This window comes from Stegostoma tigrinum, chromosome 22 (assembly GCF_030684315.1).
Source record: "Stegostoma tigrinum isolate sSteTig4 chromosome 22, sSteTig4.hap1, whole genome shotgun sequence".
NCBI lineage: Eukaryota > Metazoa > Chordata > Chondrichthyes > Orectolobiformes > Stegostomatidae > Stegostoma > Stegostoma tigrinum.
This window is the reverse complement of record NC_081375.1, coordinates 53,281,201-53,304,563: the sequence shown is the minus strand read 5'-3', so window position 1 is coordinate 53,304,563 and position 23,363 is coordinate 53,281,201. Positions and strand designations below refer to the sequence as shown.

At 48.7% G+C, this 23,363-nt stretch overlaps 2 protein-coding genes across 2 annotated transcripts in view; both read right to left on the bottom strand.

Annotated features, from left to right (window-relative positions):
- Positions 1-512: 512 nt before the first annotated feature.
- Positions 513-16,558, bottom strand: LOC125463824 (HUWE1-associated protein modifying stress responses-like). The gene is made up of 4 exons (XM_048555576.2): positions 16,267-16,558; positions 7,532-7,618; positions 4,206-4,478; positions 513-1,797 (listed from the first exon to the last, which is right to left on the bottom strand). The coding sequence occupies exons 1-4, from the start codon at positions 16,478-16,480 to the stop codon at positions 1,559-1,561; spliced, it is 813 nt and encodes a 270-aa protein (XP_048411533.1). The 5' UTR covers positions 16,481-16,558; the 3' UTR covers positions 513-1,558.
- Positions 16,559-20,041: 3,483 nt separating this feature from the next.
- The window catches only part of LOC125463666 (baculoviral IAP repeat-containing protein 7-like), a 49,765-nt gene continuing 46,443 nt past the window's right edge, over positions 20,042-23,363 (bottom strand). The window contains exon 8 of the mRNA XM_048555232.2: positions 20,042-20,393. The gene's annotated coding sequence lies outside the window, so the exon portion shown is untranslated. The remainder of the gene's footprint in view (positions 20,394-23,363) is intronic.

The following is a 23,363-nucleotide window of genomic DNA, read 5'->3' as shown; positions in this document are numbered from 1 at the left end:
TCAAGGCCAAATCCTTGTGATTTTGCAGCCACAACAGCAAATTTATTTATTCCAGCTTGTGCTCTCACTTTGCTTTACTTGGTCATGAATGCTGCACGCATTCTTTAATCTTGTCTTTATCAAATTTGTTGGTGCATCCCTATCTCTTTCTGCACTCACCCAGCAGGAATGCCATCCTCGCTGTGACGTTTCATGGATCAGCCTTTCAAGGGTAAGACCAGAGAAGAGGAGCAGCTCTGTGGGGGTACGGCCAGCTCGTCACTGACAGCAGTACAATACAGTATTCATGTCCTGTCAGCAGCAACAGAAACCAGCCAACGCGTTTAAATTTACTAGGCGGTTTCAGCAGATATCCCTTTCCCCCCCCAGTCAGCATGTCCTAAGGTTCAGCTGCAATATCTTCAGCCTATCACCTCTCAACAGCAGATCTAGACCAACATCTCTAACTGAAAGGTTTTGGAGTTGGTGGACAAACAGACAGTCAAAGACACACACATTAGACTGTGAAGAGATTTGTTGCTTTAGTATTTACTGGATTCATAATTGTGATTAGCCAGAACATTACAATTCAAAGTTTTGCACAATTCAAAACAGGCATGATTAACATCAGAAACCCTTTCACAATCACTTGACCCAAAGCGAGGAGAATATTATGGTCAGCAAATACAATCTCACACTACAGTCAGATGACCTTAACAGTCATGTGCTGTAACCTTAAAGGCCGTGAACAAATTGTTTAGTCTTAATGGGGCAAGATCAGCATAATGTGGTTTAAATGAAGATACTGGGGAACTGTGGAAATAGCAGGCAGAATGCAGCTGTCCTGCTACAGAGATGCTGGTGGACAGTGTTGCAAAATCATTGTTAAAAATAAGCGTACGTGCACGTTTAGTCTCATTTTTCTGTGGGGAACAGGTAAACAAACGGCGTTTGGAGACAAGCTGGTGTTGCATCTTAACTTTCTAAACCTTCCATTTCAGAACATATGGGGACACTAGAGAGGGATCAAGTTCCATCAGTCGCAAGTGCCCCACAAGTCCTGGGTCACTGACCATAACAAAACTTTGAAAAACGCTCATTATATTTAAGGACCAAATATCCCATATGCAAAACAGACCAATAAATCACAATAAGGTCAGTAAGCAGGCAAACAGTCTAGTGCACAGGCACCAAGATCCAGAGGGTCAAGTAACTGGGAGACAGTTCATTACAAACAATTATCAAAAATGACTGTTAAATAAAGTGCTAAAGAAAAAGATTACAAAATGAAAATTGAAAATACATAACTAAGCCGTGTAATGCAGAATGCAGGCAATACTTAGATCAAAACTGTCAATGCCCTTTAAAAACCCACTCTGATATTGCATTTTCAAGTACAAGTATGTGGCAAAATTGAAGTAATCACAATATGTTTTTATTTCATAAACAGTTGCTCCAATGTTTGGCCAAAAGTTTACACGTGTTTTTTTTTGGTTCATACTATTCCCTGCTTCATCTGCCCGGCTGCCCGAAGTGCAGGATTACCTCCAGCTGTCCAGGATGTTGCTCTGTCACCTCTTCATAGCATTCGGCTTCGCTTGTGACTGGGTGATTCAGTGATGACGTCGCTGCATTGGGCCGGAGCCCGCTTCCTTGAGCTGTCCAGATGGTGAGCCATCTCTTCAGCTATAAAGCTGTTTAAGTCCACATCCTGCAGGCTGCCACGCCTGCGCACCGAAGCGGAGTTACTGCCGCCATGTGTCGGGGACCCGGGTGCTGCTGAGCGCACGCTGACATTCGCCATAGCACCACTGAGGCCTGTGGGGGAGGGGGAAAGGTACATCAAGTCAGAAGTAATCATTATCAATCAATCTCAGCTCTACTCTCTCTCTCTACACACACACACACCAGTGGGCTTCAGGCAGCCGAGTGTAGGACGGGGCTCTGTAACACAGAAGCACAACGGATCAGTCAATCCCAAAGAAAAGTGTGGGAGAACAGAGAAGAGCCAAATACATAATCCCCAAAACACGGGGGGCAGGGAGTTAAAGCTTAAAACCACCATCTTGTGGTTTATAACCCGGATCAGTGAACAACTGATAAGCAACGATCAATTTGTACAAGTGAACCATTCATCTGCCAAAGTGATTAGACAATCAAAGTGAGGCTAGTTCTATAACTTTGTATAATACTGGGAGAGCCATTACTGAGGACGTTAAAACAATAGCAAGGTTCCAGTGCAGAATTACCAGTGAGGGGAAGGATTTAGTTATCACAGACTGGAGACACTAACGCTGCCTCCATGGCAGCAAAGATTTAAGGCGAGAGTTAACTGAGCTTTTAAAATTAAGAAATAGACAGTGGGGCAGGGTTTTGGTTGGGGAACAGGGGTGATGAGGGGACACAAACTACAGAATAGTCACAGAGAGAAAGGTTAGGAAATATTTCTTTACATGTCTTTTACTGCAGTTAAAGCAAAGATCACTGCATTTTTTTTCAGGGATAGTTAATAAATATTTGAAACGTAGGGAGATGCAGGACTGAGGACAGAGAAGGGGCTGTAGCATTATATTGAGACTACTTTAGATAACGAGCCAAATAGCTTCTGTACAGTTCCTCTAGCTCACCACCATAACGTTATAAAACACAACGGAGACTTGTAAATAATGATCTGTGGTTGGCTGCAAGGATTGATGGGATCCCAGCTTCACCTCCGCTCCACCCACTCACCACATCACTGAGCGAGAGCACACGCCAGCGCGAGCGCGAGAGCACACGCCAGCGCGAGCGCGAGAGCACACGCCAGCGCGAGCGCGAGAGCACACGCCAGCGCGAGCGCGAGAGCACACGCCAGCGCGAGCGCGAGAGCACACGCCAGCGCGAGCGCGAGAGCACACGCCAGCGCGAGCGCGAGAGCACACGCCAGCGCGAGCGCGAGAGCACACGCCAGCGCGAGCGCACACGCCAGCGCGAGCGCACACGCCAGCGCGAGCGCACACGCCAGCGCGAGCGCACACGCCAGCGCGAGCGCACACGCCAGCGCGAGCGCACACGCCAGCGCGAGCGCACACGCCAGCGCGAGAGCACACGCCAGCGCGAGAGCACACGCCAGCGCGAGAGCGAGAGCACACGCCAGCGCGAGAGCGAGAGCACACGCCAGCGCGAGAGCGAGAGCAGCATGGGGGAAGGGGGGAGATTCTTCACTGTCCTTCCAGCTGATCACGTGTGCCACTCAGTCACATCAAAAAATGTGCAGCAACTCATGATCATCACTAAAAACTGCGGGGAAATAGGGCCAGGACTTATTTTCTATTCCTATCAGCAATGGCCACACACTGAGTATTACTGAGGGAAATCCTGAGTCCCATCACCGCCTGACACAGGAGACTTGGGATGCAAGATAATGGATTTGGTTCCCTCTGTACCAAACTCTCCCTCACCCCATGCTTAAAAATAATCAGCTTCTGGATAAAACATTCATCTCCATATCCTGCCAGAAGCCATCCTCTAGACGTCCCCTTGCAATAGTCGTGAAGCAATATTTAAAATATATAACCATTTCAATCAATAACATTTCAGTCAATAATATTTAAAAGCAGGTAGCTATGAGGGTCAATGTTGCAAGGAAATGTCATGGAGTTGGTATTGTAATGTATGCATGCTTACAGTGGTCATTTCAGCTAGGTACAAGTAATTTGATAATTACTTCTTGTTGAGTAGGAAATGGAGGTCAGAGAACATTTCCTTATACTTGTCTCAGATTTTGATCTGGCTCTGATGAACCATTTTCACCATGTGGTTCTGATGGACAGTGGAGGGGCTAGAAATGGACAATATGGTGGAGGTCAGGATCTGGCCAGAAATGTTGACAGCTTCTTAAGAGGCTAAAGGGAGGGAGAGAGGTAGTGCCAAGTGGAGGAGGCAGGGTGGGAGTCCAAGAGTGACGACAGAATAATGAACTGTTAGGAGTAAATTAAGACAGAAATACCAGACTGCTAATGTATAGGAGGCCAGAGTTAGGCTTTCAACTTGGATTAGGGGTGGCGAAGTGCAGTGAGGCTCTTGGGGACAAACCAGATAATAATGAACCTGGTGAAGTGGCATGAGGATCAATAACAGCTTTAATTTTCAAAATATCAAACCTCAGTTTATAACCTCACCTCAAAAAAAAAGCTGAAAGTGAGCAGATACCAGTCAGAAAGTAATCAAAATAATCTTTCAGTTACCATGCACAGCAATGGCATCAGTGAATGCCTGCAGGTCACCCTCAGCAGTCCTGTTTGAATCTTCCTGTGCCAACACAGAGGAGGGAATGTTTAGCCGAGGTGCCAGTCTGCTGTTCCTGGACGGGGGTGACTTCCTGCACAAGAAGCTGAGCAGGTCTTCTCGGTGGATGATGTGTCTCCTCTTCTTCACCCAAGCCAGCATTTCCTTGTTTCTCCTCTGATAGCCTGCCTGCGTGCCCAGATCCAAGCTCGCTCGATAGGCTTCGAGCCCATCTGAGGATGAAAAGGTGAATGTTAGACCAAGGAGAGTGACATGGCTGAGGCCCACTCAATCTACTCTCTAAAAAGGACCACAGCATCTAAAACGACAAAAGACAAAATTGAGTTTAGTACACAGACATACATGTGCCACATTCCTGAAACAGAACACAGCACAAGGAAACAGCCCAACCCATAAGATTCAAGCACAAGATCACTATTTAGATGAAAACCATCCCTTTAGACAATTCAATCGCATTCCAAGTACGATCCAGTTATTCAAAATTGTTGACTGCCCAGAGATCCTGAGTTTAATCATTCACCATACCACAGAATCTGATGGGATAATGGATTGCAAGCAAACAAATTCCAGCATTTAGATAGAAGACAGGGCAGCTAATGGGGCACAGATTAATAGAAGGGATGCACAAGAGGTCAGAATCAGCAGAGAGATCTCAGAAGGTCACAGATCTAGAGGACATTATAAGAATGTGGAGGATGAAAGGAAGAAAAGTTTTTGGAGTGGATCAAAAACACAGTTGAGAATTGTGACATTTTGCTGGACCAGCAACAAGATTGTTGCAAGGACACAAATAACAAAATTTTGATTATTTTACATTTTCATAACAGGGAAGATAGAAGACTGGCTGAGACAGCATTGAACAGTTAAGTCTAGAGATAAAAAAGACAGATGAGAGTTTCAGCAGCTAAGGCAGAGATGGGGTGAGCTGATAGGAGAATTTGAGCGAGGTGGTCTTGTTAATGGAATGGATACGGGACTGAAGGAATAAGGAGAACTTAAAGGTTAGATGACAACATCTGCCTTTTAGATGGAGGTGAGGAAAAATTTTTCTGGAGGGTGACAGGCTATGGGGCAGAATAAGTGAATGTTTTTAAGACAGATTCTTGACTAAATTTTCCCCAGCTTTATGAATTAAGCCCACCCGTTACACAATACTAGATCCAAAATAACTTTATTCTGAGCTGGTCCTATAACATACTGTTCTCGGAAGCTGTTGTGAATGCATTCCACAAATTCACCGTTCAATTGTCCAGTATATTTTAAGTTTAAAATCCCCCATGAAAATTACATTGCCTTTATTAGAAACTCCAGATATTTCAGATTCATTTAACAGTTCAACTACTGTTACCAGGCTTTCAAACTACTGCTAGAGAACAATTAATCTTTTATTCCTAATCTCCACCCATACTGATTATTCTCCCTAATCTTCTGACTCCAGGCTCCTCTTTAAACTTGGTATATCTCATCCTATTAACATGACTCATTTCCCTTTTCCACTCTGGCTGAATTTTAACAATGTTGTGGACCCTGGATTATTTACTTCCCAGCTTGCAACTATGTCTGTGTCTTGGCAACTTGATTGAACCCTCTGATCTCTTGCTCTGTTGGTAGCTTGTCCCTTACTTTGAATGCTTCATTGATTCAGATGAAGACGACTGAGCTTTATTTTAACAAGTACAGATCTAGCCTGCTGATAAATTATTGATGTTACACTGTCACTTGCTGGCCAATTCTGCCAGTATATCCGCAGACCACTACACTGTTCTCACTTACTTAAAAACTTCTTTTTTAAAAAAAGATTTTAAATATCTTTTTACCTGACTCTTCCCACTGCTCTTAGCTTAAAGCTTGGTGCACAAATTGATATATCTCAGATTAGCATCTGTGCTGTGCAGCCCACACAATGACCTTTGTCCACTACTGGGCACTTGCAGTCCCCTCTTTTCACACTGGAACTATACATTTAAATCTCTAATCTGTTTAAACCTCCTGCCATTTGCCTGTAGTTTAAGTAACACAGTGATTGTTATGCAAGGCTCTGTTTATTAACTTCAAACCAAATTTCTCAAACTTGCTTAGCAGAATAATAGTTGCTGGTTTGACCAATGTCACTGGCTCAAAATGGTCAATGACAGATAGATCCTGCTCTTTAAAGCTCTTCTCCAACCATGACACCCTGGTACCAGACAGACAATACAACCTTCAGAACGGCCAGTCACAACTGCAGAAAACATTAAATGCTCCCCTGGATGATGGTGTTACTCATCACCACACACATTCATATATTTCCCTCTGCGCCCACTCCCCAAACTGGAATGGCTCCTTGTACTACGGTACACTGGTCAGAGGCAAATCCATCCTGCAATCCTGCTGGTCAAACCAAGACCAGAGCTTATAATGAATGGACAACATTCAAGTTTGGTCCTCTTGGATTTAAGGGAGTGGGAATGAAGGCTATTTTTACACTCAAATCAAAGCTCACTAGCCAAGGACCAGCCTGAAAGCATCTGAAAAATCATGCCCAGGCAGCCCTGTAACATGACTATAAGAATCATAGAATGCTTACTGCAAGGGCAAGGGCAGGCCATTCAGTCCATCATGCTTGCATCAGGTAAACATTTCAGTCAAAGCTGTCACCCACCACACTGTTCCTTGTTAAATTCTAATCCAACAACTTTTCTGAATGCCTCAACTGAACGTGCCTTTACTACACTCCAGATCCTCACGTCACCTCTGCTGTTTTTGCACAACTGGCCCAATTTCTTTTCTAATTTGACTGCATGGCAGTGTGAATTTATTTCCCCTTGCCCAGCTACCTTTGTAAAATTTGAAGCACCAGGCAATGAGCCGGCAGGGTTAATTATTTCATTCACAGCTTTGTTGGTGGTGGCAGGATTCGTCCAAATACAAAGCTGGTATTTTTGGGTTCAATGTCTTAAATGAGTCCTTACTTCTTGTGGCCTGGACTCAGTTCTTGGCAGCATAACAGTGACCTGTTGGCCACGAAGTACTGAGTGACCTCCTGAGAACGAGAGATGCCTTGTCAATGAAAATCCTTTAGCCAGTCTATTTAAAGTTTGATCCACTGATAAAAGGGCTAAAAATGATGCCTTTCAAAATGTGCGAATCTTGGACATTCAAGCAGAACGTGTTACTTAACCCAAGCATAAACATTCTACTCAACTCTGAGGAACCAGTAGCCATTTGGATCCATGTGACACTGTTTGGTCAACCACACTCACAATGAGATACAGCAGTGATGTACCTTTATAGAGACAAGTCACAGAAGTGGCTGCTGCCTGGAAGGGTTTCCACAAGCTCTGAATACCCAGCTGCTGTTCATATACACGATCTGAAAGAGGCAACGTAATTTCTTAAATTGGATCCCTCAAGCAAAATGCAAAGTTCCCCTCAATACTGATTAAAAGCAATTACACTTAATCTCGACCAGTCCATCGGTACCAAAATACTCCAAAATGGAAACTTACCGCAAGAAACCTTAAAGACATAAAGAAACTTAAGACAAAAAGCTGGACTGAAATAAAATCATTGTTAATAACCAGATTCAAATAAATTCATCATTCTCAAATTAGCTCAAGGAACCATGTCAGCCAAGTAAGAGAAATATGACAACAGACATCATATGATGTTACTTTTTTAAAATTGCTAAGCAGTGTACCCCAGTGTTGTAAGGACAGACCGGTACCAAATCAGTAATGTAGCCATGTTAGATATCAGCAGGCATACCAGCATTGTATAACCATACCTTGATGTTACATCATGCCAATTAGAGTTAGTCACCATAGCTTCTGACCTGCTCTTGTGCCTCAGATGGTGGGCAGGATTTTTAATCTCTGGTCTGTTCTTGTAGATGCTGTATTTGTATGGCTGGCTCAAGTTCCGTGTCTGATCGATGGTAACACCCAGGATGTTGACAATGGGGGAATTCAGTGATGGTAATACCATTCGATATCAATAACGATTCTCTCTTATTGGAGATGGTCACTCATGTCACACAAATGCCAAAATTATTTCACATTATTCAGCCAAAACATGGTTGTAGTCCAGACCTGGTTGTGCTTGGACCCAGGCAGCTTTAGTATAAAAGGAGTTGTGAACGGTGCTGATGATTGTGTAGTCACCAGGGAACATCCCCAACTCTGGCTGTATGCAGGAGGAAGGTGACCGAGTGGCACAATGAACACTGCACACAAAATTAGACAATTGCTCTTTCAAAGTCAAGGCCATACATCTCAAGAGAAATTTTGTCTCAGTGTCTGTGGAGCTTTCATTCTCAAAGACAGCTGAAGAAGGATTCTCAAATATTTTGAAGGCAAGTGTGGTAGATTATTGACAACTATACATGGTGAAAGGTTATTGGGATTAAATCAGCCTTGATCTCACTGATGGAGTGGGGTCAGGGATGTTTGGGGGAGGGGGGGTGGGGGGTGGGAGATGGGTCAGGTAGAACTGTTCTTCAGAGGGATTCCATGATTCTATGACTGTATCTAATATTATGTGCATCAGATGACAAACACCACTTTGGCTTGGCACACTCTCTGTAGTTACAGACCATGGGATCATGTGCAGCTTCAACTCCTGAATATAAAATCCAGGATTCACTGAGGGAAAGTGTCAAGAGCTGCTGTCAACTGAGGCATCTTCCAACCCAGATGATGTGTCAATATTCAGCCTCCCCATCATGCAAAAATCAAACAAACTTCATTTAAAAACACTACTTTTCTAAAACACATTGCTAATAGGTGAAGTCATTAGATCAAACTGTGATACTTGCTAAATGTCTCCATATGGAATAAAGATGATAATTTGGAGATTGTGGCTGATCTATGATCACAGTGAAGGGTGGAATGGCCTCTTCCCATGCCTGAAGCAGAGGAGTAGATATTCCCCTCCAACCGGCCTTATCCACATCTCTCCCCACATGCTGTCTGCCCATCTCCTCTCTCTTGCCTAACTCAACTCTTCCATCTTTTATAACCTCAGCTCCCACCCCACCCTCACACAGAATTTACAGCACCCTGAGTTTCAGTTCCTGTCTCTTTTTACTTGCACCCCCTTCTCTCACCTCGGACACCACACCCCCCACCCCGGTATCTCCCCTACACCACCCAACCTCCTGCCTCTACCCCTGCCCAGGTCACACTAACGCTCAGCCTTGCTCCTCTTTCTATCAAACCGACCCCCCCTCAGGTCTCTGTCTCGCGCCCCCCCCCCCTCCACCCCACTTAATGTCCCCCCAGGTCTCTGTCTCTCCCACCACCACCCCCAGGTCTCTGTCTCCCTCCCCTCCCCCAGTTACCCCCTCCCCAAGGTCTCTGTCTCGCCTTGCCTCTCCCCCCGGCCTCCCCCAGTTACCTGTCTCGCCTCTCCCCCTGCCACCTGTCTCGCCTCTCCCTCATTTCAGAGGCACGGATAGAGCAGGGACAGGAATGGTTGTTGCAGGTTCCAGGATTTAGATGTTTCAGTAAGCACAGAGGTGGTGGTAAAAGGGGTGGAGGTGTGGCATTGTTGGTCAAGGACAGTATTACAGTTGCAGAAAGGATGTTTGGGGACTCATCAACTGAGGTAGTATGAGCTGAGGTTAGAAACGGGAAAGGAGACATCACCCTGTTGGGAGTTTTCTATAGGCCTCCGAATAGTTCCAGAGATGTAGAGGAAAGGATAGCAAAGATGATTCTCGATAGGAGTGAGAGAGACAGGGTAGCGGTCATGGGGGACTTCAACTTTCCAGATATTGACTGGGAACACTCGAGTACTATAGATGGGTCAGTTTTTGTCCAGAGTGTGCAGGAGGGCTTCCTGACACAGTATGTAGATAGGCCAACAAGGGGCAAAACCACATTAGATTTGGTACTGGGCAATGAGCCCGGCCAGGTGTTAGATTTGGAAGTAGGTGAGCACTTTGGTGATAGCAAATACAATTCTGTTATGTTTACTTTAGTGACGGAAAGGGATAGGTGTATACCACTGGGCAAGAGTTACAGCTGGGGGAAAGGCAATTACGATGAGATTAGACAAGATTTAGGGAGCATAGAATGGGGAAGGAAGCTGCAGGGGTTGGGCACATTAGAAATGTGGAGCTTATTCAAGGAAAAGCTCCTGTGTGTCCTAGATAAATATGTACCTGTCAGGCAGGGAGGAAGCTGTAGAGTGCGGGAGCCGTGGTTTACGAAGGAGGTGGAATCTCTGGTCAAGAGGAAGGCGGCGGCTTATGTTAGGATGAGATGTGAAGGCTCAGTTAGGGCACATGAAGGCTACGAGGTAGCCCGGAAAGACCTAAAGATAGAGCTCAGAAGAGCCAGGAAGAGACATGAGAAGTTGTTGGCAAATAGGATCAGGGTAAACCCTAAGGCTTTCTATAGGTATTTAAGGAATAAAAGAATGACGAAAGTAAGATTAGGCCCAATCAAGAATAGTAGTGGTAAGTTGTGTGTGGAGTCAGATGAGATAGGGGAAGCGCTAAATGAATATTTTTCAACAGTATTTACTCTAGAAAATGACAATGTTGTCAAGGAGAATACTGAGATACAGGCTACTAGACTAGGTGGGATTGAGTTTCACAAGGAAGAGGTATTAGAAATCCTTCAGCAGGTGAAGATAGATAAGTCCCCTGGGCCAGATGGGATTTATCCTCGGATCGTCTGGGAAGCCAGGGAGGAGATTGCTGAGCCTTTGGCATTGATCTTTAACTCATCATTGTCTACAGGAATAGTGCCAGATGACTGGAGGATAGCAAATGTGGTTCCCCTTGTTCAAGAAGGGGAGTAGAGACAACCCTGGTAATTATAGACCAGTGAGCCTTACCTCAGTTGTTGGTAAAGTGTTGGAAAAGGTTATAAGGGATAGGATTTATCATCTAGAAAAGAATAAATTGATTAGGGATAGTCAGCACAGTTTTGTGAAGGGAAGGTCGTGCCTCACAAACCTTATTGAGTTCTTTGAGAAGGTGACCAAACAGGTAGATGAGAATAAACCGGTTGATGTGGTGTACGTGGATTTCAGCAAGGCATTCAATAAGGTTCCCCACAATAGGCTATTGTACAAAATGCGGAGGAACGGGATTGTGGGAGATATAGCAGTTTGGATCGGAAATTGGCTTGCTGAAAGAAGACAGAGGGTGGTAGTTGATGGGAAATGTTCATCCTGGAGACCAGTTACTAGTGGTGTACCGCAAGGTTTGGTGTTGGGTCCACTGCAGTTTGTCATTTTTATAAACGACCTGGATGAGGGCGTAGAAGGATGGGTTAGTAAATTTGCAGACGACACTAAGGTCGGTGGAGTTGTGGATAGTGACGAAGGATGCTGTAGGTTGCAGAGAGACATAGATAAGCTGCAGAGCTGGGCAGAGAGGTGGCAAATGGAGTTTAATGCAGACAAGTGAGGTGATGCACTTTGGTAGGAGTAACCGGAAAGCAAAGTACAGGGCTAATGGTAAGATTCTTAGTAGTGTAGATGAGCAGAGAGATCTCAGTGTCCATGTACACAGATCCTTGAAAGTTGCCACCCAGGTTGACAGGGCTGTTAAGAAGGCATACAGTGTTTTAGCTTTTATTAATAGAGGGATCGAGTCCCGGAACCAAGAGGTTATGGTGAAGCTGTACAAAACTCTGGTGCGGCCGCACTTGGGAGTGTTGTGTACAGTTCTGGTCACCGCGTTATAAGAAGGATGTGGAAGCTTTGGAAAGGGTGCAGAGGAGATTTACTAGGATGTTGCCTGGTATGGAGGGAAGATCTTACGAGGAAAGGCTGAGGGACTTGAGGCTGTTTTCATTAGAGAGAAGACGGTTGAGAGGTGACTTAATTGAAACATATAAAATAATCAGAGGGTTAGATAGGGTGGATAGGGAGAGCCTTTTTCCTAGGATGGTGACGGTGAGCACGAGGGGGCATAGCTTTAAATTGAGTGGTGAAAGATATAGGACAGATGTCAGAGGTAGTTTCTTTACTCAGAGAGTAGTAAGGGAATGGAACGCTTTGCCTGCAACTGTAGTAGATTCGCCAACTTTAGGTACATTTAAGTCGTCATTGGATAAGCATATGGATGTACATGGAATAGTGTAGGTTAGGTGGGCTTGAGATCGGTATGACAGGTCGGCACAACATCGAGGGCCGAAGGGCCTGTACGGTGCTGTAATGTTCTATGTGCCCTCCAGCTACCTGTCCCTCCTCGCCGTCCTCCCCCCTCCAGCTACCTGTCCCTCCTCGCCGCCCTCCCCCCTCCAGTTACCTGTCCCTCCTCGCCTCCCTCCCCCCTCCAGTTACCTGTCCCTCCTCGCCTCCCTCCCCCCTCCAGTTACCTGTCCCTCCTCGCCTCCCTCCCCCCTCCAGTTACCTGTCCCTCCTCGCCTCCCTCCCCCCTCCAGTTACCTGTCCCTCCTCGCCTCCCTCCCCCCTCCAGTTACCTGTCCCTCCTCGCCTCCCTCCCCCCTCCAGTTACCTGTCCCTCCTCGCCTCCCTCCCCCCTCCAGTTACCTGTCCCTCCTCGCCTCCCTCCCCCCTCCAGTTACCTGTCCCTCCTCGCCTCCCTCCCCCCTCCAGTTACCTGTCCCTCCTCGCCTCCCTCCCCCCTCCAGTTACCTGTCCCTCCTCGCTCCCCCCCTTCCAGGTCTCTGCCTCCCAACCCCCCCAGTTACCCCTCCCCAAGTCTCTGTCCGCCCCAACCCCGATGCCCCTCCCCAGGTCTCGGTTTCGCCCCTCCCCCACCAATCTCTGTTCTCCACCCCGCCCCGATACCCCAACCCCCAGTCTCTGCCCCCCCAGATACCCCTCACCAGGACTCTATTTCCCCCCCCCCCGCCAATTACCCCTCCCCAGGTCTCTGTTTCCCCCCCCACCCCGATGCCCCTCCCCAGGTCTCTGTTCACCCCCCCATCCCCGGTACCCCTCCCCAGCTCTCTGTTCTCTCTCCCCCCGCACCCCCACCGGGTCTCTGTCCGTCCACCCCTCACCCCAGGTCTCAGTTCTCTCTCACCCCCACCAGGTCTCCACCCCTCCCCCTCCAATTACCCCTCCCCAGGTCTCCGCCCCTGCCCCGCCAATTAACCCTCCCCAGGTCTCCACCCCTCCCCCTCCAATTACCCCTCCCCAGGTCTCTGCCCATCCCCCTCCAATTACCCCTCCCCAGGTCTCTGCCCATCCCCCTCCAATTACCCCTCCCCAGGTCTCTGCCACTCCCCCTCCAATTACCCCTCCCCAGGTCTCTGCCCCTCCCCCTCCAATTACCCCTCCCCAGGTCTCTGTTCCCCCCCAACCTCCCAAAACCCTTCCCCAGGTCTCTGCCCACCCCCCCTCCAATTACTCCTCCCCAGGTCTCTGCACACCCTCCAATTACCCCTCCCGAGGTCTGTCTCCCCCCCTCCCAGGTCTCTCTCCCCCCCTCCCAGGTCTCTGTCTCCCACCACCCCACCAGATACCCCTCCCCAGGTCTCTGCACCCCCCCCCCGTCCAATTACCCCAACCCCCCGTCTCTGCCCTCTCCCCTCAGATACCCCTCCCCAGGTCTCTGCGCCCCCCCCCTCCAATTACCCCTCCCCAGGTCTCTGCCGCCCCCCCCCCTCCAATTACCCCTCCCCAGGTCTCTGCCGCCCCCCCCTCCAATTACCCCTCCCCAGGTCTCTGCCGCCGGCCCCCCCCTCCAATTACCCCTCCCCAGGTCTCTGCCGCCCCCCCCCCTCCAATTACCCCTCCCCAGGTCTCTGCCGCCCCCCCCCCTCCAATTACCCCTCCCCAGGTCTCTGCCGCGCCCCCCCCTCCAATTACCCCTCCCCAGGTCTCTGCTTCCCCCCCTCCAATTACCCCTCCCCAGGTCTCTGCTTCTCCCCCCCCTCCAATTACCCCTCCCCAGGTCTCTGCTTCTCCCCCCCCTCCAATTACCCCTCCCCAGGTCTCTGCTTCTCCCCCCCCTCCAATTACCCCTCCCCAGGTCTCTGCTTCTCCCCCCCCTCCAATTACCCCTCCTCAGGTCTCTGCTTCTCCCCCCCCTCCAATTACCCCTCCTCAGGTCTCTGCTTCTCCCCCCCCTCCAATTACCCCTCCTCAGGTCTCTGCTTCTCCCCCCCCTCCAATTACCCCTCCTCAGGTCTCTGCTTCTCCCCCCCCTCCAATTACCCCTCCTCAGGTCTCTGCTTCTCCCCCCCCTCCAATTACCCCTCCCCAGGTCTCTGCTTCTCCCCCCCCCCCTCCAATTACCCCTCCCCAGGTCTCTGCTTCTCCCCCCCCCCTCCAATTACCCCATCCCAGGTCTCTGCTTCCCCCCCCCCTCCAATTACCCCTCCCCAGGTCTCTGCTTCCCCCCCCCCCTCCAATTACCCCACTCCAGGTCTCTGCTGCCCCCCCCTCCAATTACCCCTCCCCAGGTCTCTGCGCCCCCTCCACAGGTCTGTCTCCCCCCACCCCACCAGACACCCTTCCCCAGGTCTCTGCACCCCCTCTCCAATTACCCCAACCCCCCGTCTCTGCCCTCCCCCCAGATACCCCTCCCCAGGTCTCTGCCCGCCCCCTCAATTACCCCTCCCCAGGTCTCTGCTCCCCCCCCCAATTACCCCTCCCCAGGTCTCTGCCCCCCCCCTCCAATTACCCCTCCCCAGGACTCTGCTGTCTTCCCCCCTCCAATTACCCCTCCCCAGGACTCTGCTGCCCCCCCCCTCCAATTACTCCTCCCCAAGACTCTGCTGCCCCCCCCTCCAATTACCCCTCCCCAGGACTCTGCTGCCCCCCCCTCCAATTACCCCTCCCCAGGACTCTGCTGCCCCCCCCTCCAATTACCCCTCCCTAGGTCTCTGCGCCCCCTCCACAGGTCTGTCTCCCCCCTCCCCACCAGATACCCCCTCCCCAGGTCTCTGCCCCCCCCCTCCAATTACCCCTCCCCAGGACTCTGCTGTCTTCCCCCCTCCAATTACCCCTCCCCAGGACTCTGCTGCCCCCCCCTCCAATTACTCCTCCCCAGGACTCTGCTGCCCCCCCCTCTCCAATTACCCCAACCCCCCGTCTCTGCCCTCCCCCCAATTACCCCTCCCCAGGTCTCTGCCCCCCCTCCAATTACCCCTCCCGAGGCCTCTGCTGCCCCCCCCCTCCAATTACCCCATCCCACGTCTCTGCTGCCCCCCCCCTCCAAATACCCCACCCCAGGGCTCTGCTGCTCCCCCCTCCAAATACCCCTCCCCAGGGCTCTGCTGCTCCCCCCTCCAAATACCCCTCCCCAGGGCTCTGCTGCTCCCCCCTCCAAATACCCCTCCCCAGGGCTCTGCTGCTCCCCCCTCCAAATACCCCGCCCCAGGTCTCTGCTGCTCCCCCCTCCAAACACCCCGCCCCAGGTCTCTGCTGCCCCCCCCTCCAAATACCCCGCCCCAGGTCTCTGCTGCTCCCCCCTCCAAACACCCCGCCCCAGGTCTCTGCTGCCCCCCCCTCCAATTACCCCGCCCCAGGTCTCTGCTGCCCCCCCCCCAGGTCTCTGCTGCCCCCCCCTCCAATTACCCCGCCCCAGGTCTCTGCTGCCCCCCCCCCCTCCAATTACCCCGCCCCAGGTCTCTGCTGCCCCCCCCCCTCCAATTACCCCGCCCCAGGTCTCTGCTGCCCCCCCCCCTCCAATTACCCCGCCCCAGGTCTCTGCTGCCCCCCCCCCTCCAATTACCCCGCCCCAGGTCTCTGCTGCCCCCCCCCCTCCAATTACCCCGCCCCAGGTCTCTGCTGCCCCCCCCCCTCCAATTACCCCGCCCCAGGTCTCTGCTGCCCCCCCCTCCAACTACCCCGCCCCAGGTCTCTGCTGCCCCCCCCTCCAACTACCCCTCCCCAGGTCTCTGTTGCCCCCCCCATTACCCCTCCCCAGGTCTCTGCCCCCCCTCCTCCAACTACCCCTCCCTAGCTCTCTGCCCCCCCCAAGTCTCTGTTCTCTCCGCAGCCTCCCAGTTACCTCTACACCTCCGGCTACAGAATGTGTCTCTCCCCATCGCCCCTCGGATGTCTCTCCCTCCCCCCCGATACCTTTGTAGAGCTGGGCGATGGCGGTGGCCGAGTTCTGGAAGCACAGCCAAAGCCGCTGTCTCTGGGCCTCGGCCTCGCTTCCTCCAGGGCCGCTGTCAGGCGCGGGCTCCTGCCTCTCATCCTCCTCCAGGCACTGCCGCTCCCAACCGGACAGCCAGTTTTCGGGGCCGTGCCCCGCCATACCGGAATCACTGGGATCCTTAGCCTCCTCCATAGGAGGCCCTACACCGCCCGCCTCCTCCTCGTCGTCCTCCTCCCTCCACCTCCGCCGTCGCAAACCAGCCGTCGCACCGCGCCTGCGCGCAGACTCCTGGGGCCGCCTCCTGCCTGCGTCCAGCCCATTGCACATGCGCACTTCGCTCCGCTCGGCGCAAGGTTTCACTTCCGCCCTGTCCGGCGGCACTGCGCCGGCGTTGCTCTCTCGCCCCGCCTCCGGTGCGGGGTCTTCTTCCGAGTGCGCAGGCGCCATCTCCGCACTGGATTCTGGGTGTTGTAGTTGTTCGACTGCGCTGCGTCGTGGCACCATCTCATACTACGTGTGGCAGCTCGGTCCAATGAGGATAGGGCGATTGTGCCGTCACGTGACATGCTGTGACCGACAGTAACCCGGCTGTCGATACCCGGATATTGACCCTCCTTGTTCGAGATGTTGCATTTATATAGCACCTCCCACGCTCTGAGAGGCTCAGTTAGCCTGACCTGTGCTGTACTGTAACGATAACAAAGTGTGGAGTTGCATGAACACAGCAGGCCAAGCAGCATCTCAGGAGCACAAAAGCTGACGTTTCAGGCCTAGCCCCTTCCTCAGAGACGGGGATGGGGTGAGGGTTCTGGAATAAATAGGGAGAGAGGGGGAGGCGGACCGAAGATGGAGAGTAAAGAAGATAGGTAGAGAGGAGAGTATGGGTGGGGAGGTAGGGAGGGGATAGGTTAGTCCAGGGAAGATGGACAGGTCAAGGAGGTGGGATGAGGTTAGTAGGTAGGAAATGGAGGTGCAGCTTGGGGTGGGAGCAAGAACAGGTCAGGCTGGCTGGGAGAAGTTGTGCTCCTGAGATGCTGCTTGGCCTGCTGTGTACATCCAGCTCCACACTTTGTTATCTTGGATTCTCCAGCATCTGCAGTTCCCATTATCACTGGTACGAGCTGGGCTGGTTTTGGGATGCGGTGGGGGAAGGGGAGATTTTGAAGCTGGTGAAATCCACATTGATACCATTGGGCTGCAGGGTTCCCAAGCAGAATATGAGTTGCTGTTCCTGCAACCTTCGGGTGGCATCATTGTGGCACTGCAGGAGGCCCATGATGGACATGTCGTCTGAGGAATGGGAGGGGGAGTTAAAATGGTTTGCGACTGGGATGCTTCTAAACTCTGAAAGATACAGGCCTGATCCATTCTGCCTTTTTTCATAAGATAATCCCCTAAATTGTGGCAACCAGAAATGTGCCAAGTACTCTGTGTGGCCTAACCGATTTGATACAGGTTTAGTTTAACTCCTTTATTATTGCATTTTATCTCCTTACAAATGAAACCTAGTACGTGGCCTGCTACTGTTTCTACTCACTTGGTGACACCTGTATTCTTCCTACTAAAGTGTAATACCTCAAATTCTGGGTGTGGAGACCCATAAATCCAAAAAGAAAGGAACCACCAAACATGACCCTGAATTTAAACAAGATGATATGAATTCAGTTCTGTCAAAGAAGGGCTGAAGGTCAGTTGAAACTTGACTCAAAGGCTTTAATGGACATGAAAACAGTTACAGATGGGGAGGTTCAGGAGCTCTGAGTCTGGACTGACCATTTGTAAAGGTGGAAGCCCTACTGACTATCTTCAAAGAGGAGGAGAGTTTGCTGAATTCAGAATAAGCAGTATGAGAGATAATTAGTCTCGTGTTCCAGCTTATAACAGCTAGTACCCAGAAGCCAGATGGATTGTCAGTAATCAGCAATGTCAGTCCTGACACAATTTGCAGATAAAACAAATTGTTAAATCTTCTGCACTGTTCATAAAGTCTATTGCAGGACCCTTATTGTACATTTTCCAAGACACATTCTAAAAAGGCACACAAGGAACACAAAGTACCACATCTTAGAAAAGGACATGGAAAGACTATAAAGGCTTTGTAAAATGCTAAAAATGTTTTGGAAAGATTGAAAGGAAGTAAATCAACCAGTGCTGAAATAAATGCTTGTTAACAGGCAGGCTGTGATTAAGAATGCTGCAAGTGGAGCTTTAAATTCTAACTAATATCATGGGATTGTCATTTTATTTGTTCTGATGAAATCACATCAGATTCAAAATGTTAACTCTGTTTCTCCCTCCAGCTGAGTTTCTCCAGTGCTTTCTGTTTTTATTTATGATTTACAGCATCTGTGTAGCATTTTGCTTTTGTTTTATTGGCTAAGCATTGCGAATATGACATGTTTCTATGTTTCCTTGTGAAATGTGTAAAAAGAGAAAAATATTACCTGTATATAATAAGTTGTTTGTTAAAATGGTTCATAATTTTTGTCGTATTCTGATAAGTGAGTAGAATCTCTGAAATTATTGTTTGCTCGTACAGAACTTAACTATTGCACAGAGAGACAAAATCAAAGCTTAACAAAGTGTGGAGCTGGATGAACACAGCAGGCCAAACAGTGTCTCAGGAGCACAAAAGCTGACGTTTCGGGCCTAGACCCTTCATCAGAGAGGGGGATGGGGAGAGGGTTCTGGAATAAATAGGGAGAGAGGGGGAGGCGGACCGAAGATGGAAACAAGAGAGTTGCAGTGGGAGACAGATTCCCTGAGGTTGGTTCGGAGGGAGGAGGGTAACTTCTTCAGGTTAGGCATCCCTGGAAGAGATTTCGCAGTGAGGTTAAAATCAAAGCTTTTTGACTTGCAATCAGCAGGGCTATGATACAAGAAACAGTCTGAGACAGCTCTAACCCCATTGTTGACATCCTTAATAACAAAGTGTAGAGCTGGATGAACACAGCAGGCCAAGCAGCATCTCAGGAGCATAAAACTTTTGTGCTCCTGAGATGCTGCTTGGCCTGCTGTGTTCATCCAGCCCCACACTTTGATATCTCGGATTCTCCAGCATCTGCAGTTCCCATTATCACTGATGACATCCTTAACTTGGTTTTTGTTGTCTTGGCTATATCAATAACAACTTGGTAAATAAGTTTGTGCATTTCAGGGTTGGTGTGGAGAGGGAATACTGAGCTTGAGCTTTGTCTAGTTCTGCTTTAAAAGCAATTTCATCTCCAGTATAGAGTTTTAATTTACTTATGAGAGTGCTTTTTCTTTCCTGCAGCCCTGTAGCATTAACAGTGGACTTAGTTTTTCCACTTTCCTTCTAAACATGCCTCTTCCCAATTTATTTTATTTACTTTGAAACTACTGCAATGTATTTTCTCATATCTTGCTCTTGTCTGCGTTTTAATTTTTTTAAAAAACTCACCTGCACAGCATTAAAGTCCAGGAGTCAAACCTGGATCAGGCTTGTACCCATGTGAGAGGCATCTGAATAGGAGCAGCAAACATTTCAGTTTGCTCCAGTACCAATACTGGAAGGAGCTAAAACAAAGCAATAGCTGTTTTCTCCTCAAGACAATGATGTCTAGCCTCTGGTCTCTCTCCACACTGGAAGATGCAGGACTTGGGCACCTCTTTTAATTCAGAGGAGTTAGTATGTGTTCAACAAAATGACAAGTACATGGATGTAACATTTGTAACATAATATCCTACATATAAGAAAAAGACTGTATGGAGCTAAAAGTGAATGCACAGCTCTGCAGTTGTGATCGTCATTTAATTACCAATGCACATTATTTTGCTACACTTCATAATCTTTTTGTCTCGCAGTTAACAGCAAAGTGACAATGCAGGCAAGACAGGGGTTTGGCACAGTTGCGGGGAGTGCTGTCAGCTGATTAGAGACTTCATTTGACAACCCGCCTCCACACACCCCACTCCTCAAGTCTACCGACCGCTGTCATTGACAAATGTCAGTCTCCAAGGTCATAGTTTACATTCATGATTGCATGGGTCAGCTCTCTTCACTCAAAGTTAAAAATCCTCATCTGTCTGCTGTGAGATTGTAGTCAGATCCTCAGGGAGGGATTCAGATCTTCACTAGTGAAAGCTGCAGAATATAAAAGACAAGAGTGACTCTAAGCTGCTGTGTTTGATTTGTAAAGTTTTCTGTGAAGTTACTTGCTCAACTTTAGCAGCTGTTCACATCAATCCCACGTTCAGGCCACATGCAGCTGGGTGAGAAAGGGTCGAAAACAAAAGTGGCCCTGAGGGGCTCTCGGCTAGATTTGCAACGTCAGGGTTTGGTACCAGGACCAGAGATGATTTCAGACAGTCAGAAGCTCAATGTTTGATTTTTGATAGAGATTTGTAGCTGCTCAGGTATTGGTGACAATTCTGAAATATATTGCTTCCTGGGAGAAAGAGCTCTGACCTCCACAGAGGTAAAGATTCAATCAGATTTAAGGTGAGGGGGTCCTGGGTTTCTAACTTAGCCAAACATCTCAGACATATAGAAACTGGATACCTTTAGCGACAATGCCTTAACAATAACCCAATAGCTGCATCCCTAGTACTTACCCCTAAAACCTTGCTCTAATTCTAAGCAGAGCCAAGAGTTATTGTGCCACAATTGATAATGTAAATCACCCACATTATCGCTCATCACTCCAATGTTAAAACATACAGGGCTGTCAGTCAGTGAGAGAAAACACAATGTCCCCTCCTGGCTGGATTATTCAGCAGTATTCAGGCTGGGGAAAGCAGCTATAGCCATTACTGAAATCAGTCAGCAATACAAAGCAGAGTGTGCTAGAACAACCTCAACCATCTGTCTCCCCACGTCACTGAACTCCCTTATCTCCGGGGCTGTCCCAGTCAATTTCCCCCTGCACCATTTCTATGGCCTGATGTGCGGTACACCCAGAATTATACACAATATTCCAGCTGAGGCCTAACCAAATCCTTAAAAAGGAGCTTCACCTCCTCGTTCTGAAAATAGTGCCTCTGTTCGTATAGACCAGCAGGCTAGACAATTATTCTTATGTTTATGGGGAGTTAGTTTAAAAAGGAGGGATCTTCCATTTCAGATGAGATGAGGAGAATTCTCTGAGCGTCATAGATCACAAGTATGTGCACATCTTGGATATTATGGATTTATTAAATTCCTGACTCTCTCACTGTAATTCAATATGGGTGTAATGAATTCTATGTTTCTCACTAGGTCACTTTCTAACCAAAGAGCCCCAGCTTTGAATGTCCTTCTTTTATTCCCCATTGGAATGTGCCGAGCTTGTGACTGAACTGTCTCCTCTTTAAAGATCCCGTCGCTCATTTAACGTGTAACTGACAAACTTTTTCTCTTCAACTTACTGCGATTCACCACCCTCTATACAGTATTTCCATGTTTGATTGTTCCTTGTCCCTTTCACATCTACTCTCACGCTGACAACGTTGTGATCACCGTTTCCTTACTTTATTCTCCAACGCTGGACCCAACACTCCTTCCATCCTCATCAGGCTAACAGTGAAAGTTAGACACATTTCAAGAATTACTCGCCTCCCACTCCCACTCCCTCCATCCTGGACCTCTTTGCCAATATCTGTGTCTTCACAATCATTAGTCCTGACTTTTGTTCATCATTTCTACAAGTACAGAGGACTATTCCTTGAAGACCATGAGGATTAATTAACATCTTCATGGCCAAGGTTCAGTGATTTATTTTATGAAAAGAAAATTGTCAAAAATAAAAGCTATTTGGAGCTCCAGGATGAATATTGAACTTCTACAAACCAAATACTTGACAAGTTTTCCCTGGCAGAATACATTACTCGTAAGTACAACAAATAAAGTCCTGTCATTGCAGGAGATATGTTCCCAGAAAATGTTGTAAACAGTGACTTTCACAAACTGTGAACATGGCAGATTCACGTGCCTAGTGTGCACATTCTCCGCCAGCAGATACATTTTTTTAGAAGAGCGTGGAGCTGGAGGAACACAGCGGGCCAGGCAGCATCAGAGGGGCAGGAAAGCTGATATTTCTGGTCAGGTCCCTTCTTCAGAGAAGTTTCTGAAAAAGGGTCCAGACCCGAAACGTCAGCTTTCCTGCCACTCTGATGCTGCCTGGCCTGCTTGTTCCTCCAGCTCCACGCTGTTATCTCAGACATCAGCATCGGCAGTTCTTACCATCTCTACAGTTTTTTTAAAAGTTCTTTTTCTTTGTCACGGGGGATAGGTAAGGATTTGATAAAGTGTACTGTAAGTTGTGTGGGGATAAGCAAATTTGAGTAGGGCAGACACAAATAAATACATTGACTTTGTGTACCAGCAGGAAAACATTCTAAAACTAAAATTGGCAATTCAATTATTGTTGTGTCATTTTTACGATAGCTTTGTCAGTAATCTATGAAATGAAGTTCATTAAAGATGTGTACATCAAAGACAATTTGGGTGGCAATTGACTGTTCTGATCAGCAGAGATTCATTCCGAATCAGTCCGAAGGTGTGCAGGTTAGCTGGTTTACCCTGGGAGATGTGGGGTCACAGGGATAGTATGGGGATGCTCTTCAGATGGTTAATGTGGACTCGATGAACCAAATGGCCTGCTTCCACACTGTAGGGACTCTGAGGACAGGAATATCAAAAGGACTGAAATAAAACGAAGAACTTTGGATGCTGGGAATCTGAAACAAAAACTTCTTCTGAAGAAGGGTTACTGGATTCAAGATGTTAATTAAAGAATCCCCTACAGTGTAGGAGAGGCCATTCGGCCCATTACCAACCCTCCAAAGAGCATCCCACCCAGACCCACCCCATCCTTGTAACCCTGCATTCCCCATGGCCAGTCCACCTAACCTGCACATCTTTGGACTGTGGGAGGAAACTGGAGCTCCTGGAGGAAACCCACGCAGACACAGGGAAGAGAATCTCCATGCAGACAACCACCCATGGGGAAGATTTACACACAGGTCTCTGGCACTGTGAGGCAGCAGGGTTACCCAATCAGCCATTGTGTTTCCTTCCTAACTCTGCTTTCTCTCAGCCAGACCTGCTGAATCTCTCTACCACTTCTGTTTTAAG

Excerpts from the sequence above, each read along its gene's own strand:
- LOC125463824 (XM_048555576.2), bottom strand. The coding sequence starts at position 16,480 with ATGGAGGAGGCTAAGGATCCCAGTGATTCCGGTATGGCGGGGCACGGC. Across the intron at positions 7,619-16,266 it reads CATCGCCCAGCTCTACAAAG|ATCGTGTATATGAACAGCAG; the intron begins GTATCGGGGGGG and ends TGCCTCTTTCAG. Across the intron at positions 4,479-7,531 it reads TGTGACTTGTCTCTATAAAG|ATGGGCTCGAAGCCTATCGA; the intron begins GTACATCACTGC and ends TTTCATCCTCAG.